Consider the following 20,304-nt stretch of genomic DNA (forward strand, 5'->3'; position numbering starts at 1 on the left):
AAGTCGTTCTTTTAGCGGCCCTGCCTGCCTTGCCCGGCAGACATTGATGTTGCATGAGATGATATTTTCCATTTCCTCTTCTGTCTGAAGATAGAGAATACCCTTTGTTCGATTGAACCGGGCTATTTTTTTGGCATGCGGCCGTCGGCCAAGGCATGGACATGTCAGCCATGTATCTGCCCAAGACTCTGTATGCCACTTAGCACTCGGATATAGGACTATATACGTGTCTTGTATTTAGGTGTCATTGGCGAGCTGTGTCGGTGGCTTGGTTTGTTCGCGCGCGTTAATCTTCAGTCTTTTTTCTAGAATTATCTGTTCCCGGGTCGCGAATTTGTGTGCGTCTGCATGCATAGCGGGCGAGCTGGCGGCCATTGCATGATATTAGGGATAGGTTTACTTGTTATTTGTATTTTCACGTTTGTATTTTCGTCACGCTGGCTGGGGAAAACTAGGTGGAGCTCCACTTTGGAAGGGAGGGGCAAGATCCGGGAAAATAGGGGGGAAACCCCCACCTGTATAAGTGCTACAGGGATTATAACGCAAACTACGGAATATGAAAATGTGTCTGTTGTGTTGGGTACCCAGAGAGATGTGGCCATTGAATTTCATATCCGTCGGTTGGTTGGATGATGAGAAATGGAAAACTGCGATGTCCACACATGTAACAGCAAACAGGAAGGGAATTTACAAATGCTCTATGGGGTTCACTGCCTAGGTATTCACCAAACATTACGAAATATTTAGTGCGGGGCTGGTGAAGAGACCCCTATGAATACACCTCCCTGCACTCATATCATGTATGTGATGTGACGTGATGTGATAAACCAGACGAAACATCAAATCACTCTTGTAAGTACCTAAATCGCTGAGCGCATTAGAGGGCAGAAGAGGGATATGGAAATTGGGCAAACTTTCCATTCTGTATTCAGTATCTACGTCGCAATTCTCGTTGTCAATTAATTGTAATGTGTGCCACAGAGACTGCATCCTCACAATGGAAACCAGGAGCAGATTCCGGTCCTTAGATACATGGGTAATTTGATTTTATTTTTTTCCTTTATTGTTTCTGTGAAAAATCCAGTTTGACGCGTTGGCCATGCATATACTCAAAGACCTCCAGGTAAGTTACCTTACTTCTTATCCTCCGTACCCAGCTAGGCCTCGACAAAAACAAGCTACAGGCATAGCATTGCCACACCGCCCAAAGATTACGTACCTTGGTTTGCTGTGTTGCGGACACTAAAGAACTGCTACATGGCAAGATATCTATCAGTCAGGCATACATTCTTACATACGTGTATCCGTCTAGCGGAATGGGGTGAAGGTCGGAAGGGGCGGGCATGTTGCGCGTTGGGGGACGGACGGTCCGATGTGATATTGCGCGCGCGCACGAGCACAGACGGCGCGCACACTTTTGCCCTAGCCACCCAGCTCTATGCTGTGGATGTAGAGCCAAAGTGCCTTACCTAGCTAACAGCGAGGAGATACCAAACAAGGGTGTTTTGGCGTGCGAAGCCCAATGTTCGACATTCTTGCCTCGATAAAAGGTACCGCAGGGACTATGTTGGCGTAATCCGCAACTTTGCGCGCGCGCATCTGCGCACCTTGACGGTCGTAGCGTTGTTGGTTGCTCAAGGGCGCCGCCGAAACAGACAGCGAGGAAATGGCCTGACAACAGAGCCAAGGCAGTCCCCAAGGCCAGAACCTCCAGGCGTGGCCGTCCTCAGCGAGGCCTGTCGGGTCGGGTGTCGGGTTGCATGCATACATGCATATATGTATGCAATAACCAGGACACGCATTCCTGACGCATCCGGAAGTGAATACGTACCTTACTTACCTGGCTAGGATGTAAGGTGGATAGTCCCACTTCACTTGCCTTCTGCCCAAATGTAGTAGGATGAAGAAGAGAGGCTATATTGTACAGTGATTGAGGTGGACAACGTATTTTTCCTACCCGGTGAGCTCGGCTTACTCGTCTCCATTGCCCCGGAAGGTGGCCGGAGACCGGTCTGCTCGTCGGCTTTCCCTTAGTTGGACCGAATGCATGTCGTGGGTTGGTTGCTGCAACTAATCTTCTAGGTTGGGTTGAGAAGCTCGCGAACAAGACAGGTTGGCGCCTTATTTGTCCAAGACAGCGCAAAAAGGGGCTGTCTGTGTACCGCCGTTGCTGGATGCCGGCCCTCTTTTCCCTACATCTGTATTTCTGCCGCTTTTGTATGTGATCTGCACACACTTCCATTGCACTTGGGGTCTCAGACTTTAAGCCAATCAGTCAGGGGGAGAATGCAGTCTCCACAATTGACATTTCGTCTAGCTCGTCGTCGCAGGCGATTGACGAAATTCGGGCGATCAAAACGATTCCTGGTCGAGTAAAAGGTGTCAAGAGGATACCGACAGCGTTCTACTGCCGTCTTGAACTTTGCGCAATTTTTTTGATTCACGGGAAGTTGGTGGCGCCCCGGATCAAAAATGAGGTCTTGCTGCGGTTGGCGTCTCCACCCTCGGCCCAGTTGTCAATTGGACCCCCCCTGTCTCACCGAAATCCCATTGACCAATCAAGCGGGCTGGTCTGACCGAAAATGGCAAGGTTACACAGGCCAACGGCCAAGCCTCCATGATACCTCATTGAGGGTGTAAGAGGAAGGGAGTGAGGCTCACCATGGGTACCGGCAAGGCACAGAAAAATGGCCATGAAACCCACATCTAGCCGCCCCGATCTTCACTTCTCCCCCCCGTAACGCCTTCTGCACCATAGTGCTTCCGACTTGCTGCTCCTGTCGCCTGCCTTCCTGGTCGCCTTGTTGTGCCTGCCTGTCTTGTTCGAAGTGGACTCCCTGCTGCTGCTGCTGTTGCTGTCCTGTCTCATCCCGTATTATACCAGATATCCGCCGGGCGCCCCATCCGAGGCTTTCGAGAGAAGTGCGAACCAACCATGGAAAAAGGAACTGGCCGCATTACCCTTTCCAACGGCAGTGCAGATTTCGGGCCCCTCCCTCCATCCTTCAGCGCCACCGGCAATGGTAAGGGAACTCCCAACCTCTCTGCGGGCCCCGAGGACTGTGCCGACGAATTCTTTGACTGGCCTCGGTATGAGAGGGACATGGAAGACGTAGTCACACAGTCCTCACTCATGGATGGAGATTCCCAGGCCAGCCCCCCGGCTTTAACCACCGGATCCTCCGTCACCGCGTTACGTGACAATGACAACGATGATGACTGCGTGATGACTGATGTCGCGCCTCAGGCACCAGAACTCCCCATTGTTTGGCCAAAGGTCTCCGACGCCCAGCTGCCGCGCGAACAGGAGATCCATATTTTCATCATGCCATCTGGCGAGACCCAAGGCCCATCACCACCACCCACACCAAACACCGGGCAGTTTGCGCCGTCTCCCATCAGCCACATCCAAGACTCGCCATCTCCGCCTCCTAGTACCCGGGGCCGTACCGTAAAGAAGCCCGAGCAGACGAAGAAGGTGCGGGATAAAGGGGCATGCTTCCATTGCAGAATTGGTCGGGTGGCTGTCAGTAAAACCCCGTTCCGTCGCCGTCCTAGTCATGAAGATGCTGACTTTTCTCTAGTGCGACGATGACGCTGTTTGCGTCAAGTGCATTAATATGTGTGAGAAGCTTGGCGGCCCATTGGCTCACAAGATATGCATCCGAAAGACGTTAAGCCAGACCCTTGGGACAGCGCAAAGTTTGTTTCCCCATCAATGAATATTGGCCATGCATTACCTGACTCGTATTTGTCAAGATCGCTGGAATTGGGAAAGCCAATGCTTCAGGCCGTCGCTGGAGCAGTTTATCGAAAGCCGAGTCCCAATCAAGCTCCTCGTCTCCTTCCCCAGCAAGCCCGGGAAGTGCGAGCTGGAAGTCGACGCCAGAGCTTTCAAAACGCATTATGGTGGCGGCGACCCAGTTTCTGTAGTGATATTGCCGATCGAAGGGCTTTCTGAAGAAAAGATGTACGCCTGGGCAGCGAGCCAAGTACTCACAGAGTCCGAGAAAGACTTCCAGGCTTGCGTCGAGGGGCTTCTCCAGGGCTATGAGCGCAATAATACCCTAGACAAGGCTGCCGGGAACTTCCTGGAGCATAAGAAACACAAGATCTTGAAGAGGCTGATGCTTAACCTGCTGCACATGATGCAGATGTGGAAGATCTGGAGCTCGGGGCCCTTCGTTATTCGACAAGTCCTCGACAACGGGAACGGAAAACCAACCAGCATGGGCTTCCAATCTATCCAGAATCATCTTCGCCGGCACGCTGAACAAGCCATGTCGTCGCTCGAGCGCCACATCCTCGGTGATATCGACGGGTACTTGTCTTCGACCGAATCTGGAAAGGAGGACACTTCTCTCAGTTCCGTACTCCAGGTTGCCATGTGGGTGTCACTATGGCAGATCATCTTGATCTACCGGGAGTCGCTGGGCTCAATGTCGCCTCGGCAACAAACACTAGGGTCTGACGGTCAGTTCACTTCTCCGTCTCTGGTTGGGGTAGACAGCTGCTGACTTGCCAAGAAACAACTCACAACTCCACGGCCCATAAGAGAGAAATCTTCCGAGACACAACGAACCAGCTCTTTGACAGTGTCGTCGTCATATATTCAGAGATTTTTCGTTCGGCCAAAACGCTCAAGGCTATCAGAGACGCAGGCCAAGAGGTATTTGGAAACGACAGAGACCTGCATGCAATCTTCACGGAAGCCTGGAGAACTCGCTCTGACTTTTGTGAGTGGCTGGTCAACCGAGGTCATTATTGTTCGCGGAAACAGGATGGCTAACTCTTGTTGGAACAGACACGCAGGTCTCGCCTACAGAGGAGCTTCTCGCCGACCTCCTCATCAAGAGGGAGAAAAAAGGCCTGGGGAGCGAGAAAGTTTCAGCACGAAAGTAACAAACACATAAGTCTTAAGTCAAGGAGGATGACGACGTGATGAGAAATGATGGCAGGTGGCGTTTTCGGTTCATAAAATCTGGCCGGGTACCTTTTTTTTGTTGTATCATGCTGAGTTGGGTATCAGCGGTTCGGTTAATTATGGGTAGACACGTTTTCTTGCAAAAAGTTTGGGGCGTGGTGTGTTGGGATTGGTTATGACGACTCCAGAGCCATTGGGTGTGATAATGCATGCGAAACATGATAGGGTCCAGACTCCAGAGCCCGGTTCGTATTTGCTCGAGTCTGTAGCTATATTTGACTTGTTGGGAAAGGAACGCCGTGGCAGCATGGAAGATGACCTGTGTCTTGAAGCGGATTGTCCGGAGTTTAGTTTCAGAGCTTTGCTTGCTGTTTTGAGTTTTTTTGGGTGTCGTCGCCGAAGTGCCAGAGTGGCTGAAGTCGCAAGTGTTTGCTGACACATCCAATGCAGAATCACAATGTGTCTTCATTTTGTTACCTAGTTACTCCGTTCGTTTCGAATATGCGGCATATTTTCTCTCCGCCGCCGTGCTCTCGTAAGATTCCGAATCCTAACTTCCTTGATACGAGGAATCGACAGCAGTTTTGCAGCATGTGGCACAAAGGAAAGCACGAGCTAAGTGATTGGTCACTTGCCTGCTCCGCGGCAAGTGTAACTGTGTTAGTAACCTAGACTTCCATGTTCCACGTACCTTATCAACCTGGTATAGATGAAACACGAAATGCCGTGATCAAGTGCGTACCTGAGTGTCATACCCCCAAAACCGGTGAGATCGATGGTGGCAAGATGGTAAAGACTTATCGGGGCCAGATGACTTGGATGACTGGTAGCTTCCATCGCGATTCCATACTGATGCAGGGCCCGTTTCGGCATATATATTGGGTATGGATGATGCCTACAGTACTGCACATATGCGGGTCTGGCAAAACTTTGAGGCGACGTCAATCGAGCCATAATTTGAACTATTTTCGAGTACCTTCAGAGGTGGACACTTATGCCCTTAGGCTCTCGCTCTGCACATGCAAACTCAACAGCCTACCGTAGAATACCCCCGTGTGATCTGGGAACGGAATTAGGTACGCAATTTTATGTCCTCAACAATAAACCATGGCCGGCGGCCATTACAAAGAGAGAGATATCCGCCTCTATTCACAGACCCTAGCAAAGACCGCATCCAACCCCATTAAGCAGATCCAAATTTGTGAGACCCATGAACGCCCTACCAACCGCAACTTGACTTGAAAGAACGCCTCGTCATCTCAACCCCCTTTCCACACCTAGTTATTTTTCCCCGGCGGTGGGCCGGCGGGCGGCGAATAGGAACCATTGCCGGCAACGGGTGGCGGTCCCTCGGGAGGCGCATAGACGTAGTCGCCGCCTCGCTGGTAAGTGTTCGATGGTTCCTGTAACTGCACACCCTCCTGGTTTGCGTAGTATCCATCGTTCTGGTTGAACTTGTGGCCAGTTCCCTGGGAGCCCACGGGTGTTTGTGCACCGGCGGGCGGCTGGGCCGTGTATTGTGGCGGCGGAGGATAATAGGGAGGAGCTGGGCCAGCCATCCATGCAGTTCCAGGCAAAGGCTGCAGGCCTTGCTGGCGGCGTCGGCGCGAGTTTCTACGGCTGTGCGGAGTTAGCACAATATGCCCAAAAGAAGCTGGAGATGGTACTATAGTGAGACGTACCCAACGAGCAGAAGAACAGCAAAGACCAGGACTATCGCGATGCCCGCGAAGACCCATCTACCCCACCAAAACCACGCCGAATCACGGTAGCATCTACCATCGCTATCGGAAGAGTAGCCGTATCCGCAACTAAAGAGAGATAAGAGTCAGAATCTACGTCTGCGCAATCGTTGGCTAAACTAACTCACTTGGTGTAGTATCGGGCGGCCAAACTGGCCAGCTGTTCAGTGGGCGCCATCTGTGACGGGAGACAATGAGGTATGCGATTTGACGAAATGCGTATTGATGAGCGAGGTCGAAAAATAGTGGTTAGGAGGATGGCGGAAATGGCTGATGATGATGATGAGAAGACCCGGCGACAAAGCAAGCAGTCTGGGTGACGTCCTTCTTAAGGTTTCAGCACTGGTGGGGGCATAGGTTTCTTAGTTAACACGGAGACGCGGCACCCAGGCAGGCTCGGGCGGGAAGTGATGATTCCGTGGGCGAATTGGGTGGCACTGGCACTGTGGGAAATTTGACTATAGCGGGCATTGGCACTGTCCGTATACCGTAATAGGCACCTGATAGTCGATAACGTGGTCCATCGTGGCTTAGCAGTCATCTTTAAGCCGCTGCTACGGCCCCGGTCCTCAATTAGGTTAAGAGGGCGCCCGCCAAGGGCTCCCAAGATTTGGCAGAGCATTTAGATGTTCCATCGTCTACACAGAACCACATGCCGAGCCTGCCTCAGCCTCAAATAAGCAGATGGTCACGCATTTTTCTCTCAAAAAGGTTACCTGGTAGTGGCTCTACTGTGGCGGCTGAGAAGGCAATGGGGATTCCAATCTGGAATTGATATTTGGAATCTGGAATTCGGACGCACTTTGCTTCTTCACTCAGCCACATCTGCATTGTTTCCTGTGAAAGAGACGCACTCCCCACACCGATACGCTCTTTTCATACCAGGGCGCAGTTTCGAGACCAACAATACGCACATACTTCGTGGATTGGCACCCTTATACGCACTCCCTACACATATACCAGCCAAGAAGCAGCTTGGCAACGGGCCAACGACAGCTTGTGAAGCGTAGTCCGTTTCTCATGAGAGCTTGGTCTCTTACAACCTGGAACCTGCTAACCTGTTGTACTGAGTCATCGTTATTCCAAACAGGTCATATTTGTGTGTTGTTGCTAAACGCATGCCCGTCTGGTGTTTTTCATTTGGCATGTATGGCATACGGATTTAAGTATAACGTGAAGTTGTAGAGTGGCTCCACGCCAGTGACGACTTGGGAAACAGGCAACGACAGGCAGGTGGGGTATCGCGCAGTGAGTGGAGGGTGACTGGATCAAAGCTGCTTACTACGCAATACGCAAATTCATTTCATTCTGAGATTGGGGAATGCCGACCCACAACTCTGAAGCATGGCGCCTCAGGCCAGAATAGCTTTAAGTGTGGCTTTATGATCCGTGCCCAGCGACCAAGTTCCACGTGACGGCGCTAGCCCCGTCAAGTTTCCCCTCCACACACAAATTTTGAAGCTCAAAAATTCCAGCTGGAACTAACAATCAGGAAGGTCTCTTGCCATCAAGTCAAAATGGCGACCCAAGCAGTGCAAGTTTTTGGCAAGAAGAAGAATGCCACGGGTAAATACTATCGTTGTCCTCAAAAGAAGCAGGAAAGGAATCTAACGTTTTTCCAGCGGTCGCCCGCGCTGTGCAGGGCCATGGCCTGATCAAGGTCAACGGTGTCCCTCTCAAGCTTTTCGGCACTGAGATCCTCCGGGCGAAGCTCTACGAGCCCGTCCTCCTCCTCGGAGTCGACAAGTTCACGAATGTCGATATTCGCGTTAGAGTGACCGGTGGTGGCCACGTCTCGCAGATCTATGCGGTGCGCCAAGCGGTATGTTTCCCAAACGCGCGCACAAAAAATCTACAGCCCCCAGGTTCGCATAGAGCAAACGCTAACTTGTAATATTCAAAACAGATATCCAAGGCGATCGTTAGTGGCCGAACTGCACCCGTTGCGCTTTCCCAGAAATTGAGACACTGACACTCGAGTTACTGTTTAGATTGCCTACTACGCCAAATACGTCGATGAGCACTCCAAGAACCTCCTTAAGACCGCCCTTATTCAGTTCGACCGCAGCTTGCTAGTTGCCGATCCCCGGCGCTGCGAGCCCAAGAAGTTTGGCGGAAAGGGTGCCCGTTCCAGATTCCAGAAGTCTTATCGTTGATCGGTTTATGGACACGCTTGGGAGTGGAGGGCTTGCGTGGACACGGATGGCGTTCGGCATTGCATTGGTCTAAGACAAATCGATACCAGCCCCCGACGATGCCCCGTTCAGGTGCTAGTTGGCTCTCTGGTCGAGATAGGAATAAGACTCGAGTTTATTTGGTCCCAAACGAAACTCCCCGCGGATTTGTGGTTATGGCGCATCATCTGTGAAGCGACAAAAGTCTCGCGACGAGGGAGGATCGGATTTCCCGACGGCTGTAATGAGTTTACAATTCATTCGTGCGACTTACTCAGCCCTGGCGCCTAATATCCTCTTAGTCCAGTTCGCCTCTGTTTTTTGAGACACCCGCAATGTGACACCGATGTCAGTCCTAGAAAGGTTCATTGGCTTCTTCTACCGAAACATGACTTGCGTATTTTCGCGCGCCCATGGCTTCCTGCTTTCTACGGTATTGAAGTAAGCCTATATGGAAGAGATGCAGTGGCCCGGATACTTGGGTGCTAACTAATAGGCGGTGTTGGCATGCCAATATTTATTCCCGTGCCCTGCTACGACTGAAACAGGCTGTGAACTTCTCTCCAACTAGGCCGCTGCTCTGGGACTGATCACGCTTAGTGTGATAGCGAATGTGTCACATCGTCGTCCACGTCTTATACTAATTCTGCAGGCGTGGTGATATTAAAAGCATCTAAAGACTATATCCAAGACCGAAGCCGGAGCTCACCAACACTTTCGCGGTTGCGTTCGAGCAGGAACAAGGAAGTCGCTTAATCGGGGGTTCAATAGTCGGCTCCCAAGAGCCAACCTTGACCTTTGTATGATTGTCGCTGGCATTCTCACTTACCAATCAACAGAACGGGGATAGGGTTGCTGGAATAGCAAAGACACCAACGACGTAACAGCCAGACTTCAAGCCCATGGCCTGAATGCATGTCTTACAACCCAAGTTTAAGGGCATAAGAGAAAGAAACATAGCTCTGAACGCCAGAGCTTCACTGACCAACTTTGGAATTTACTCCGGTGATTGTGAATAGAATGTGTTGTTAGCGTCTAGCTGAAGGAGATCCTTGATTTTACTCTATTTACTTACAGTCGCTCGCCCCGTGTCCACGGTACTACCTGCGAAGTATACCAAGACTCACGGTCCTTTCTAATGTTCTCATTCTTAAGAATTTCTGTCAAACAATGCTCATGGAGTGGCCAGCCCGGCGTGGCTGTCCGTCACAACCAACTCACTAACACGGTTTGTTGCACGAAAAGTTGTGGCAGCTTCATGAGCATGTACGCGTATGAGCCCCCTTGGCAGCACGTCTGATATGCGGACGGAGATGAGTATACGAATACAGTACGGAATAAGAGAATCGAATGCAATGGGCTTATGGGAGGCAGTGAACTAAACGAGCACGAGCTATATTGTACGCATTGCCAGACCCGGAATCTTGTGGCATCCTGCCTGCATCAGTTGCATCTCGCGTCAAGTAACTCACTCAGGTTACCACCTGAGGCTGCTACTGGCTGTACTCGCCAATCCCTGTCCAAACATTCGAGGGACCTCCCGCTTTCCCGCTAAACTTACCCGCGTCTGCGCGCGTCCGCCCACCCTCACCCCCTCTTTGGAGACTTCGAGAGCGGGACTAACGCATGCGCGAACACGTCAGTGACCGAAAAATCTCGACACGCCCGAAACAGTAGGCTCAATCTCAACACCAACAAGCCCGCCATTGATTGGAAGGCAGGCCGCCGAGTGGTGTTCCAAGTTTATCCTAGAAAACGCGACAAAGAGGGAGAGGGAACAAGAGACGCGGCGGTAGCGGCGGCGGCAACTGTAGCATTGTGTTCCGCCCGTTTGCTGTGCTTCTGCTGGCTAGATTTTTCTGTTTCTTGAATTCCAATTTTTTTTGATGAGGGAATCTTTTTTTTTTCGAAACCCGCCTAGCCAATCAGGCCCTCACACGTCAATGATGAAAAAAAATGGTCTGTGTGTAGTTGAAGTATCGATTGTTTCGCCCTTTTCTCGAAAACATGGCGTCCTCTCTCTCCTCTCTCTCTCTTTTTTCGAAAAAGTAGAGATGCAGGATCTCACCTGCCATTTTCTTTTGCGCCATCAATCTGCCCACTTACATTTTTCTTCCCCTGAAGTCGAGAATCGAAATCGGCATGTTTTCATCCTCCTCACGTTTGGCGGTTACGCTTCAAAAAATAACCAAGCCGAATCCCACATGACGCTTTCTTTGACTACTACGAATGGTCTCGTCAGCCTTTGGTAGTGTCATCATGCCCGAGCCTAAGGAGCTTCACTAACGGGCGGAGGTCGCTGCTACACCATCCCCCGCCCCGGGTCGATGGCCCGCCGTTTGTTCTTTTAGCAGACCATTTCTCTCTCCCATTTCTGCTTCTGTCACGATCTAACGCGGCCACGGTCGGGCTAGACCCGCTGTCTCTTCATTTTCACAAGGCTTCGTCAGCTGCACTATGCTATGACGAGATTAAGCTGATGTCTCGCTCTCTTTCTGTCGCAATTTCGTCAACATACAAGTTATTCAAAAAAAAAAAAAAAAAAAAAAAACTTCAATGCTCCTCCCATCAAAACGCTATTTCCAAGCCCCATTTCTCAAGGACATGCCTTCCGAAGGTGTAGTGCAGTGGGCGGTTGGCCAGTGCCGTTATGATCTCGCAAATGAAATCCGACCTAACAATAAGGCCCCTTTACCCATCCACAGGAGGCCAAGTATTTGTCCCAAATACTTTGCGCAAGGTCGCTGCGGCAAAAAAAAACGGATATCGTGATATGCTGAGAAGCCTCAGATTGGGCTTAAACAAAAGAAAAACGTGAGTTCCAGAAATCTGACAGCGTCGCAGAATCCCCAGCCCTTATCCTCTGCGCTGGAAAAATTAAATATGGTCGTCGCCGGCCGAGAGTCGAATGTCTTTTTTCCCCATCGGATTATGGCAGCCGCCATCACCCCCAACACCACCGATAACAGCAATAATAGCAACACAGGAGGAACACGGAAATATGAAGGGGGCAGACCAATCCACCCAGATCGCAATGTCTTCAAGTCAATCCGGGCAATCGTCGTGGGACGGGGAGAGAGCCAACCGAGACCCGCTCTCTAGTTGGGGTATACGCAAAACCATGGGGGCAGCAAACTTCTTGGCAACGGGCCCTTCACTTGTGAGCGAATTTCATCAGCCATTGGATAACGGCATCCAGGTTTGTCTCCTCCTTCGCCGATATACCATAGCATGACACCTCCCGGTGTGCAATGTTCTTCAGATCCATCGCATCAATCAACTCGTCAACACTGAGCTTATCGGGAAGGTCCGACTTATTTCCGAGCACCAGAAGAGGGATGCCTTCAAGCGTTGGGTTGCACATCAGTGCATGGAGCTCTTCCCGGGCCATGGGAAGGAGATCCATATCGGCAATGTCGACGATAAAGACGATGGCGTTGACACCACGGCAATATCTCTCCCACATTGGGCGGAAGCGGGGTTGGCCACCCAAGTCCCAGCACTTGAGTGTCACATGCCCTCGTTGCACTCGCTTCATGTTAAAGCCCACTGTCGGTATAGAGCTGCGACAGGAAGAGGAGAAAAAAGGGTCAGCCGGGAAAGAGAATGGGGAAGGTGTCCAAATTGCCCACGCTCAGCACAGCGGCATGAATGAAGGGGCCAAAAAAAGGGGTGGGAAGGATGGGGGTCGGAGCTTACTCGATCGTGAACTCTGCGCCCTAGCGAACGAGTGACTTGGTCAGCGAAATGTTCCCCCAGGGCACACCACACCTTTTTTTTTCGGTACTCCTCTCTCTTGACTCACCGAGAGCACCCGAAGAAGGGACGTTTTGCCCGCGTTTTGAAGCCCGATCATCGTCACGTCCATTTCCGTGGCCCTGCATGGGCACATTAGCTTCCGGCCTAGGCGCCGTTCAATGGGGATGCAAGCCGGGTCGCCCCGCTCGCTCGCAGTCCGATGAACATCGGGACTTACGGCTGTCTACTCACCAGAAAGTCCTCAGCAGCCAGTCGTACACTTTCCTGAACAGCCCTGCCATTTTTGCGAAGTGGGCCGTTGGACGGCGGGGGTGGTGGGAGGCAGAGGTGAGGGAGAGCGCGGTGGGAGAGCGCTCGTCAGCGCGACTGGCGGAAGGGAAAGTCGCGCAACAAAGCCCTTGTGAGGGAGGTTTGGCGAAAAGGAACACAAATAGGCAGGATGGAGAAACGGACACGCAGTCAAGCAGTGAAGGGGAGATCGAGGTGGTCTTGGTCGAAGAGTTTAAATATTTTGCGCTCAGGCTCTTGGGTCCCGGCACAAAATTAGGAATAAAATGTCTCGTATGACGCAAAGCCGAAGGCTGTCTGCAATTTCGCGAGCGAGTAGACAGAAAAATCAGAGTCAAATCTTTTGGTGATCGGTGAGAGCAGACGCGGGGCAGCGTGGGTGAGCGACCAGGCCCACCAAGAGCAAGATGCCACCAAAAGGGAACACAATCTAGCTGCTGTGCAAGTAATAAGTCAGTGTGTGTGGCCCGTGCCTTTGTGAAAGCGACGATTTTGAACACAAGACAGCGGTTAGGACCAGGGTTCTCATTCGTTTGCGAGCCCGGGGGGGTGGAGCAACTGGACGGCGAGCAGAGGACGGCGGGCTGTTGGATGTCGACAAGACAAGACGATCATCTGTGATGTGATCGTGGAGCGGAATCGACGGTTCAAGTCCAGCGGGCGAGCAAGGGCCGGGGCAAAGGCTCGACGTCTCTCGACTGGTGGGTTGGCAAAAAAGTCAGTGCGGAGCCCTGGGGGCAGCGGCAGCGGCAGCGGCAGCGGCAGCCTGGAGCCCTGGAGCTTTCCAGCTGGGGTTGAGGAAAAGCGGCGGCAACGGCTGCGGATGCAGTTGCGCGGGAGAGGAGATAGACGACGGAAAGGCAGGGGAAAGGCAGGGAACAGACCGCAGTCGTCACTGTCGGGCGACGTCGTATTGCGTAGCGCATAAAGGCAAGGCAAGGCGGGTGCGGTGGTGGGAGGGCGGATGGCAGATACCGTCCTTACCTTGGGTTGGTAGGTACTGTGCATCCAATACCCTAAGGTGGGTAGCAGATGGAAGATGGCAGACCCGGAGCGCAGATGGTGGCTTTGGGGAGCGCAGATGAAAGCAGCTTAGATGCCTATGGTAGGTAGGTAAGGCAAGGCAGGTAGGTAGTAGGTAAGGCAGGCAGGTTAGGTGTAATGCGCGAAGTTGCCGCTGGTGGGATGCTGCGATGCTGCAGGGACCGCCGCTTTTGTGCCACTGCTCAAGACGGTCTCGACGTCTTTTGCAGCGGTGATCGTGTCCAAGGTGCCCGTTGTTTCCCACGATGGGATGTTTCAGCCCGCCCGGCCGCCGGCCTGCCAGGTAGGCCGATTTGCCTAGATGGGTAGTAGGTAGGTAGGGGGCAAGCAAAGTCTGGATCGATATGAAGAGCTTCCCAGCTGTCCTCGTCGCGCGCGCGGCGCTGCTCGCTGCTTCTCAATCCCGGGCCGTCACTCACACAGCCCGCACTGCCTGCGCTGCTTGGTTGACTGGATGTATGGAACTTACCTATTTATCTCGTCAACCGACCACAAACGCTTCGTTGACGTTGATCCCGCCGGGCCAGAGCTGCTCGGAAACCAAGAGCTGTTCGTAGGTTGTAGAGGCACCAGCAGCGGGGTCGCAAGCTTGGTCGCTAGCCCAGAAAACGATTGGGCGATCAGCCTTCCAAGGGTTCCCCACGCCGAGAGAAGCCAATGGCGGTAGAAGGGTGGACTGGAAACGGTCAGCGGGGGTAATCTGGGAGCGACACAGCATCGAAGAGCCCTCAGTGAATATGGCGATAATCAAATCAAAGGCGCACGAGGGGCGAGCCGGCTTTTTCTTATTTGTAACTAAGGTACCTTAAGGGTAGGTACGGTAGGTACGTCCTAGGCATTGAACGGAACTAAAAGCCTAGGTAAGGTAGTGGAGATGATGCGGCGGTGGCTTGTCTTGCCTGTGGAACCTCCCAGAGGTACGGAATACTGTGCATACAAAGACAGACATATATACGGTCTGTATCGTGAGGAAGTTCGCCGGGCCGAGCAACAAGCTCACATATGCCAAGGTAGGGAATGTACCATGTAGATACCTAAGGTACATAATAGGCAGGACACGCAGACGACAGGCTGCCAAAGCTGGGACTCGGCAGGTTGGGCTTCAACTATGACCGTCCATTGCATGTGTCGTTTTTCGGGGTAGCTTTACTCAACCTCATTGGGTCGGCCGTTGTCAGTGGCCGCTTTGGGGGTTTAGCTGTCGTTTTTGACGAGTGATTTTACTGGACAGCAACGAGCACACCCAAAACGAGCACTCGGCCGCCGCAACTGGCCTGCCTGCCTTGGGGGGCTGTTAGGAAAAGAAGGGCGCCGATTGCCCTAGGTACATACACCTAGTCAAATGGAGGTGCAGGACGGGCATCCAGGTTCCTAGCATCCAAACCCGCCTGAAAGTGGGCCCCGTCTAAAGGAGACTCATGCCTTTGTGGAAACACAGCATCCACTGGGTGCACCCGGTTCTGAGGCCGTCGAGTTGCCAACGAGACGCAGCCGGCCTTGTTTCTCCCGACCTCACCACCCCGAGAAACAGTTCCGTCCTCTAGCCATTAGGCCGCTGACTTCATCTCATACGAGAACAGCCAACCAAACCGTTGGGGCCGGGATACTCCTGCAGTGCAACATGGTGGAGGATCAGCCTTGGTACTGTACCGTCGAGTACTAGTATCTGTGACCAACTGTAATGCACAATTGTAAAGTGACGCCTTTTTACTAGTAGCATTAAAGTGATGAGCAAAGGCAAGCACAATCCATGTACTATGTATTAGTATGTGCCATGATGCTAGTACACATACCTCCAGTGGGCGTGACGATCTTTATGCGGCCAATGGTATTGATCGATCGAAGCTGTTCAACCCAGATCAAACACCATCACACTTGGAAAGTCACCCGCCAATAAACATTCAGGGATTGGACTGCAGAATAAGAAGCATGTTCATCTTGGTGAATGCAAGCCTAAACTCTAAACCCCACCTTCCTTGACGCAACCGCCTTACCACCCGCTGCCCAGTCAAAAGACCCCGATAAGTGATAAGAGCAGCCAAAGAAAAAAAAAAAGGCGACGGGAAGCTCAAGCAGCAAAAATTTTCAAGGTATCAAGGCGATTTGAGACTCCAAGACAAGCCAGGCATGAAAAAAAGAATATCGTTTCTTGGAGCCAATTTCCTCACCGACCGCATAGCTTAAAACCTCCACCGGCGGATGGTCATTGAAGCTCCCCCCCCCGCTACGAGAAGGAGGGCGCCCGCCAAAATTAAAATCCATTTCGACCGAGCGACTCCCTCTCGCGATTTGCGCCCCGGCGCCGCAAAAAGCTGATCGCGAACTTAGCATTCTGCGATCCTGAAAAAATGGCAATCGAGCGTACTAATACGTCGTGGGATCACGAATTCAACGTGGTTCGCCGAGAGAACCTCTTCCGCCACCCGCCAAACGACCGATCGGCATACCCAGCTTTGCAGGAGGCGGTCAATCCCCACATCGAGTCGTTCAACGCTCTCTTCCGAAGCGATGGGAAGCCGGGTCTCATCGACCATGGCATTGCCGAGATCGGCACGAAAACTTTCCTGGATGGCGACGAACGGGCAGCGCCTGATGGTAAGAACAAGCTGACGGTCCGGTACAAGAGTGTCATCCTCCAGCGGGCCCAGGTACCGCCCTCCAACAAGTCTGCCAAAAGGCGGGAGATCTTCCCCGCCGAGTGCAGAGAGCGCCATGTGTCGTACCGTGGCAAACTCACTGCGGTTCTCGAGTACCGGATCAACGGGGGTGAGCCTCACGAGATTGTGCGAGAGATTGGACAGATGCCAATCATGATCAAGGTTTGCGTGCCCACGTCTGTGCTGTCTAGAACATGTCTAAGGTTTTGATCTCCAGTCCAACAAATGCCACCTCGAAAACAATCCGCCCGCACTTCTCGTTGAGAGGAAAGAAGAGTCGGATGAGCTAGGGGGGTATTTTATTGTCAATGGTATCGAAAAGATCGTTCGGATGTTGTTGGTTAATCGCCGGAACTTCCCGTTGGCAATCATCCGCCCGAGTTTCACGAATCGAGGTCCGGCATACACCCCATACGGCATTATAGTACGATCGGTACGACCAGATGAGACGTCACAGACAAATGTACTCCACTACCTCGACGACGGGAACGTGACATTCAGGTTCTCGTGGAGGAAGAACGAGTATCTCGTGCCAGTCATGATGATCCTCAAGGCGCTTGTGGAAACAAACGATCGCGCTATCTTTGAAGGCTTGGTGGGATCCCCCGGGTCCAAGGGGGCCGAAAATACCTTCCTAACCGACCGGGTAGAGCTCCTCCTTCGCACCTACAAGACTTACCGCCTCTACTCCAAGGTACAAACCCGGGCCTACCTGGGTGAAAAATTCCGGGTTGTGCTTGGTGTGCCAGACAGCATGTCCGACTATGAAGTCGGAACAGAGTTCCTGCGAAAGGTCGTTCTTGTCCACCTCGGCTGTGTCGATGTCACCGACCAGCAGGATACCGACAAGTTCAAGATGCTGCTCTTCATGTGCCGCAAGCTGTATGCTCTGGTTGCCGGAGATTGTACCGTGGACAACCCGGATGCTGTGCAGAATCAAGAGATTCTGCTTGGCGGCTTTCTCTACGGTATGATTCTCAAAGAGAGACTAGAAGAGCTCCTAACCGTTTCACTCCGACTCTCCTTGCGCGATTACCTGAGGAGGAACCCTATAGTCTCCTTCACATCAGCTACTTTTACCAAGGACTTCCCTATTGCAATCTTCCGCAAAACAAACGAAAATCTCGGCAACGCCCTTGAATATTTCATGTCAACGGGAAATCTACAGAGCCCTTCTGGTCTGGATCTGCAGCAAACGTCGGGCTTCACTGTTGTGGCCGAGAAGTTGAACTTTTTGCGCTTCATCAGCCATTTCCGCATGATCCACCGAGGAAGTTTCTTTGCCCAGCTAAAGACAACAACAGTTCGGAAGCTTCTGCCCGAATCATGGGGTTTTCTTTGCCCCGTGCACACCCCTGATGGTTCTCCTTGTGGCCTATTGAGTCATTTGGCGCACAAATGCAAGATTATGACTGATGCGGTAGACGTCTCCGCGATTCCTCGGATCGCCTTCGAGCTTGGAGCGGTCGACTTTTCGTCGGCGGCGACCAGCGAAAGCGTCGTTGTAATGCTCGATGGAAAGATTGTCGGCTGGTGTAGCCCGCAGAGGTCCCAAATGATGGCGGACACCCTTCGGTATTGGAAGACAGATGGCCGCCATGGGATACCACAGCAGCTGGAGATTGGGTTTGTGCCCCTTTCCAAGGGCGGAACCTATCCTGGCATTTACATGTCCTCAACACCGGCGAGAATGGTGCGACCCGTCAAGTATCTGGCGCTGGGCAAGGAAGACTTCGTGGGTCCACACGAGCAGCCGTATATGTCAATCGCCTGCGTGGAAAACGAGATCGTCCCTAGCAAGTCCACCCACGTGGAGTTCGATCCCACCAACATGCTATCCATATTGGCAAATATGACGCCCTTTTCCGACTTCAACCAATCTCCCCGTAACATGTATCAATGTCAGATGGGTAAGCAAACCATGGGAACACCAGCGACAGCGCTCCGGCACCGGACGGACAATAAGCTGTATCGTATCCAGACAGGCCAGACTCCGATTGTTCGAACACCGCTGCATAACACATATGGCTTCGACAACTTTCCCAACGGCACCAACGCCGTTGTCGCCGTTATTTCATATACGGGCTACGATATGGACGACGCCATGATTATCAACAAGTCGGCACATGAGCGTGGGTTCGGCCATGGCACCGTCTACAAGACCAAAAAGATGAGCCTTAAGGATGATTCAAGGATGCGCAGCGCCAAGACGGTCGCCAAATTATTTGGATTTGCTCCTAATAGTGCGATTAAGGCGTCTACGCTGGAAATGCTTGACTCTGATGGACTGCCACACGTGGGACGCCTGGTGACAGAGGGCGATGTCCTTTGCGCGTGGCACACAGTATCGGCCGACTACAATGGGCAGCTAATCAACCGGGATGGCGTAACCCACTACGAGAGATATAAGGACGCGGAAGATGCGTTTGTTGAGGAGGTCCGAGTGATTGGCAGCGAGACTGGCAATGAACCCCTCCAGACCGTCTCTATCAAGCTGCGAATTCCGCGGGCTCCCGTCATCGGCGATAAGTTCTCATCTCGCCACGGCCAGAAGGGAGTGTGCTCTCAGAAATGGCCTGCCATTGATATGCCATTCTCCGAGTCTGGTATGCAGCCGGATGTCATCATCAATCCCCACGCTTTCCCATCTCGAATGACGATCGGCATGTTCGTCGAGTCACTAGCTGGAAAAGCCGGTGCTTTGCACGGCCTCGCTCAGGACTCTACGCCATTTAAATTTGACGAGAACCACACAGCTGCCGACTACTTCGGCCAGCAGCTGAAGGAGGCGGGCTACAACTACCACGGCAACGAGCCCATGTACTCGGGCATCACGGGCGAGGAGTTCGCCGTAGACATTTACATCGGTGTAGTATACTACCAGAGACTCCGACACATGGTAAACGATAAATACCAGGTTCGAACTACGGGGCCCGTTGTCCCGACAACTGGTCAACCTATCAAGGGCCGAAAGAAGGGTGGCGGTGTTCGCGTGGGAGAAATGGAGCGGGATGCTCTGATCGCACACGGAACCGCGTTCCTCCTCCAAGATCGATTGCTGAACTGCTCCGACTACACCAAGTCCTGGATCTGCCGGACTTGCGGGTCTTTCCTGTCAGTACAACCGACGGTGTCTCCGTTTATCGGGAAGAAGAAGGCTGTCAGCACTGTCCGGTGCCGAAATTGCGCCAAACGTCTTGACGATATTGAGGGCTTAGATCTCATGAAGACGGATGGAGAGATTTGGGAAGATGGGCAAGGTGTCCAGTGGATAGGGGGCGAGAACACCACCTTGGTAGTTGTGCCAGGAGCGTTGAAGTTCCTTGACGTAGAGCTTGCGGCGATGGGTGTGAAAATGAAGTACAAGGTGGACAAGAAGGACATCACCCGGAGAGGCCCCCTGAAGCCAACAATGTTCAAGCCGCTCTAAAATTGGGTGGCCACGGCGTGATAGAGGTTGGTAAATGTTCTGATCTAAAAAGTGGTTTGTACTGTAGGATAAATACCAATGTAACTCATTCAGCTGTTCATTGTTATGTGAGTCTCGCCTTGAAATGTCTCAGACCGGCACCAAGCCAAGCCCTGACGTCCCAGATAGATATCAGTAGTACCTTGGGCCCGGGCTCATACTCGCGTTCACGAGGAGGCCCGAACTGGCGGAGCACGGGGGAAATGAATGATTGATCAATGCACAGATCCAGAGGAAACGCAACACA

At 52.3% G+C, this 20,304-nt stretch overlaps 6 protein-coding genes across 6 annotated transcripts; 4 read left to right on the plus strand and 2 right to left on the minus strand.

The window, feature by feature from the left end:
* Nucleotides 1-2,935: 2,935 nt before the first annotated feature.
* B0T26DRAFT_632329 (uncharacterized protein) lies at nt 2,936-4,517 on the plus strand (the record flags this gene model as incomplete). Its single annotated transcript, XM_060436434.1, has 3 exons — nt 2,936-3,381; nt 3,436-3,551; nt 3,760-4,517. The coding sequence occupies 3 exons, from the start codon at nt 2,936-2,938 to the stop codon at nt 4,515-4,517; spliced, it is 1,320 nt and encodes a 439-aa protein (XP_060302884.1).
* A 1,335-nt stretch (nt 4,518-5,852) lies between these two features.
* B0T26DRAFT_797933 (chitin synthesis regulation, resistance to congo red-domain-containing protein) lies at nt 5,853-7,061 on the minus strand. The gene is made up of 3 exons (XM_060446936.1): nt 6,795-7,061; nt 6,607-6,735; nt 5,853-6,544 (listed from the first exon to the last, which is right to left on the minus strand). Exons 1-3 carry the CDS (start codon nt 6,842-6,844, stop codon nt 6,202-6,204), a joined length of 522 nt encoding a protein of 173 aa, XP_060302885.1. The 5' UTR covers nt 6,845-7,061; the 3' UTR covers nt 5,853-6,201.
* A 1,122-nt stretch (nt 7,062-8,183) lies between these two features.
* B0T26DRAFT_635643 (ribosomal protein S5 domain 2-type protein) lies at nt 8,184-8,822 on the plus strand (the record flags this gene model as incomplete). Its single annotated transcript, XM_060436745.1, has 3 exons — nt 8,184-8,232; nt 8,289-8,488; nt 8,658-8,822. 3 exons carry the CDS (start codon nt 8,184-8,186, stop codon nt 8,820-8,822), a joined length of 414 nt encoding a protein of 137 aa, XP_060302886.1.
* Nucleotides 8,823-11,994: 3,172 nt separating this feature from the next.
* Nucleotides 11,995-12,880, minus strand: B0T26DRAFT_736795 (P-loop containing nucleoside triphosphate hydrolase protein; the record flags this gene model as incomplete). Its single annotated transcript, XM_060443369.1, has 4 exons — nt 11,995-12,403; nt 12,540-12,559; nt 12,646-12,718; nt 12,831-12,880. 4 exons carry the CDS (start codon nt 12,878-12,880, stop codon nt 11,995-11,997), a joined length of 552 nt encoding a protein of 183 aa, XP_060302887.1.
* A 1,039-nt stretch (nt 12,881-13,919) lies between these two features.
* On the plus strand, nt 13,920-15,149 carry B0T26DRAFT_670349 (uncharacterized protein; the record flags this gene model as incomplete). Its single annotated transcript, XM_060439168.1, has 6 exons — nt 13,920-13,992; nt 14,090-14,214; nt 14,489-14,616; nt 14,747-14,751; nt 14,847-14,941; nt 14,982-15,149. The coding sequence occupies 6 exons, from the start codon at nt 13,920-13,922 to the stop codon at nt 15,147-15,149; spliced, it is 594 nt and encodes a 197-aa protein (XP_060302888.1).
* A 1,130-nt stretch (nt 15,150-16,279) lies between these two features.
* B0T26DRAFT_631939 (RNA polymerase-like protein) lies at nt 16,280-20,018 on the plus strand (the record flags this gene model as incomplete). The annotated part of the gene is made up of 2 exons (XM_060436400.1): nt 16,280-16,750; nt 16,806-20,018. 2 exons carry the CDS (start codon nt 16,280-16,282, stop codon nt 20,016-20,018), a joined length of 3,684 nt encoding a protein of 1,227 aa, XP_060302889.1.
* Nucleotides 20,019-20,304: the final 286 nt, after the last annotated feature.

This window comes from Lasiosphaeria miniovina (assembly GCF_030549165.1).
Source record: "Lasiosphaeria miniovina strain SMH2392-1A chromosome Unknown B0T26scaffold_1, whole genome shotgun sequence".
In the NCBI taxonomy this organism is placed as follows: Eukaryota; Fungi; Ascomycota; class Sordariomycetes; order Sordariales; family Lasiosphaeriaceae; genus Lasiosphaeria; species Lasiosphaeria miniovina.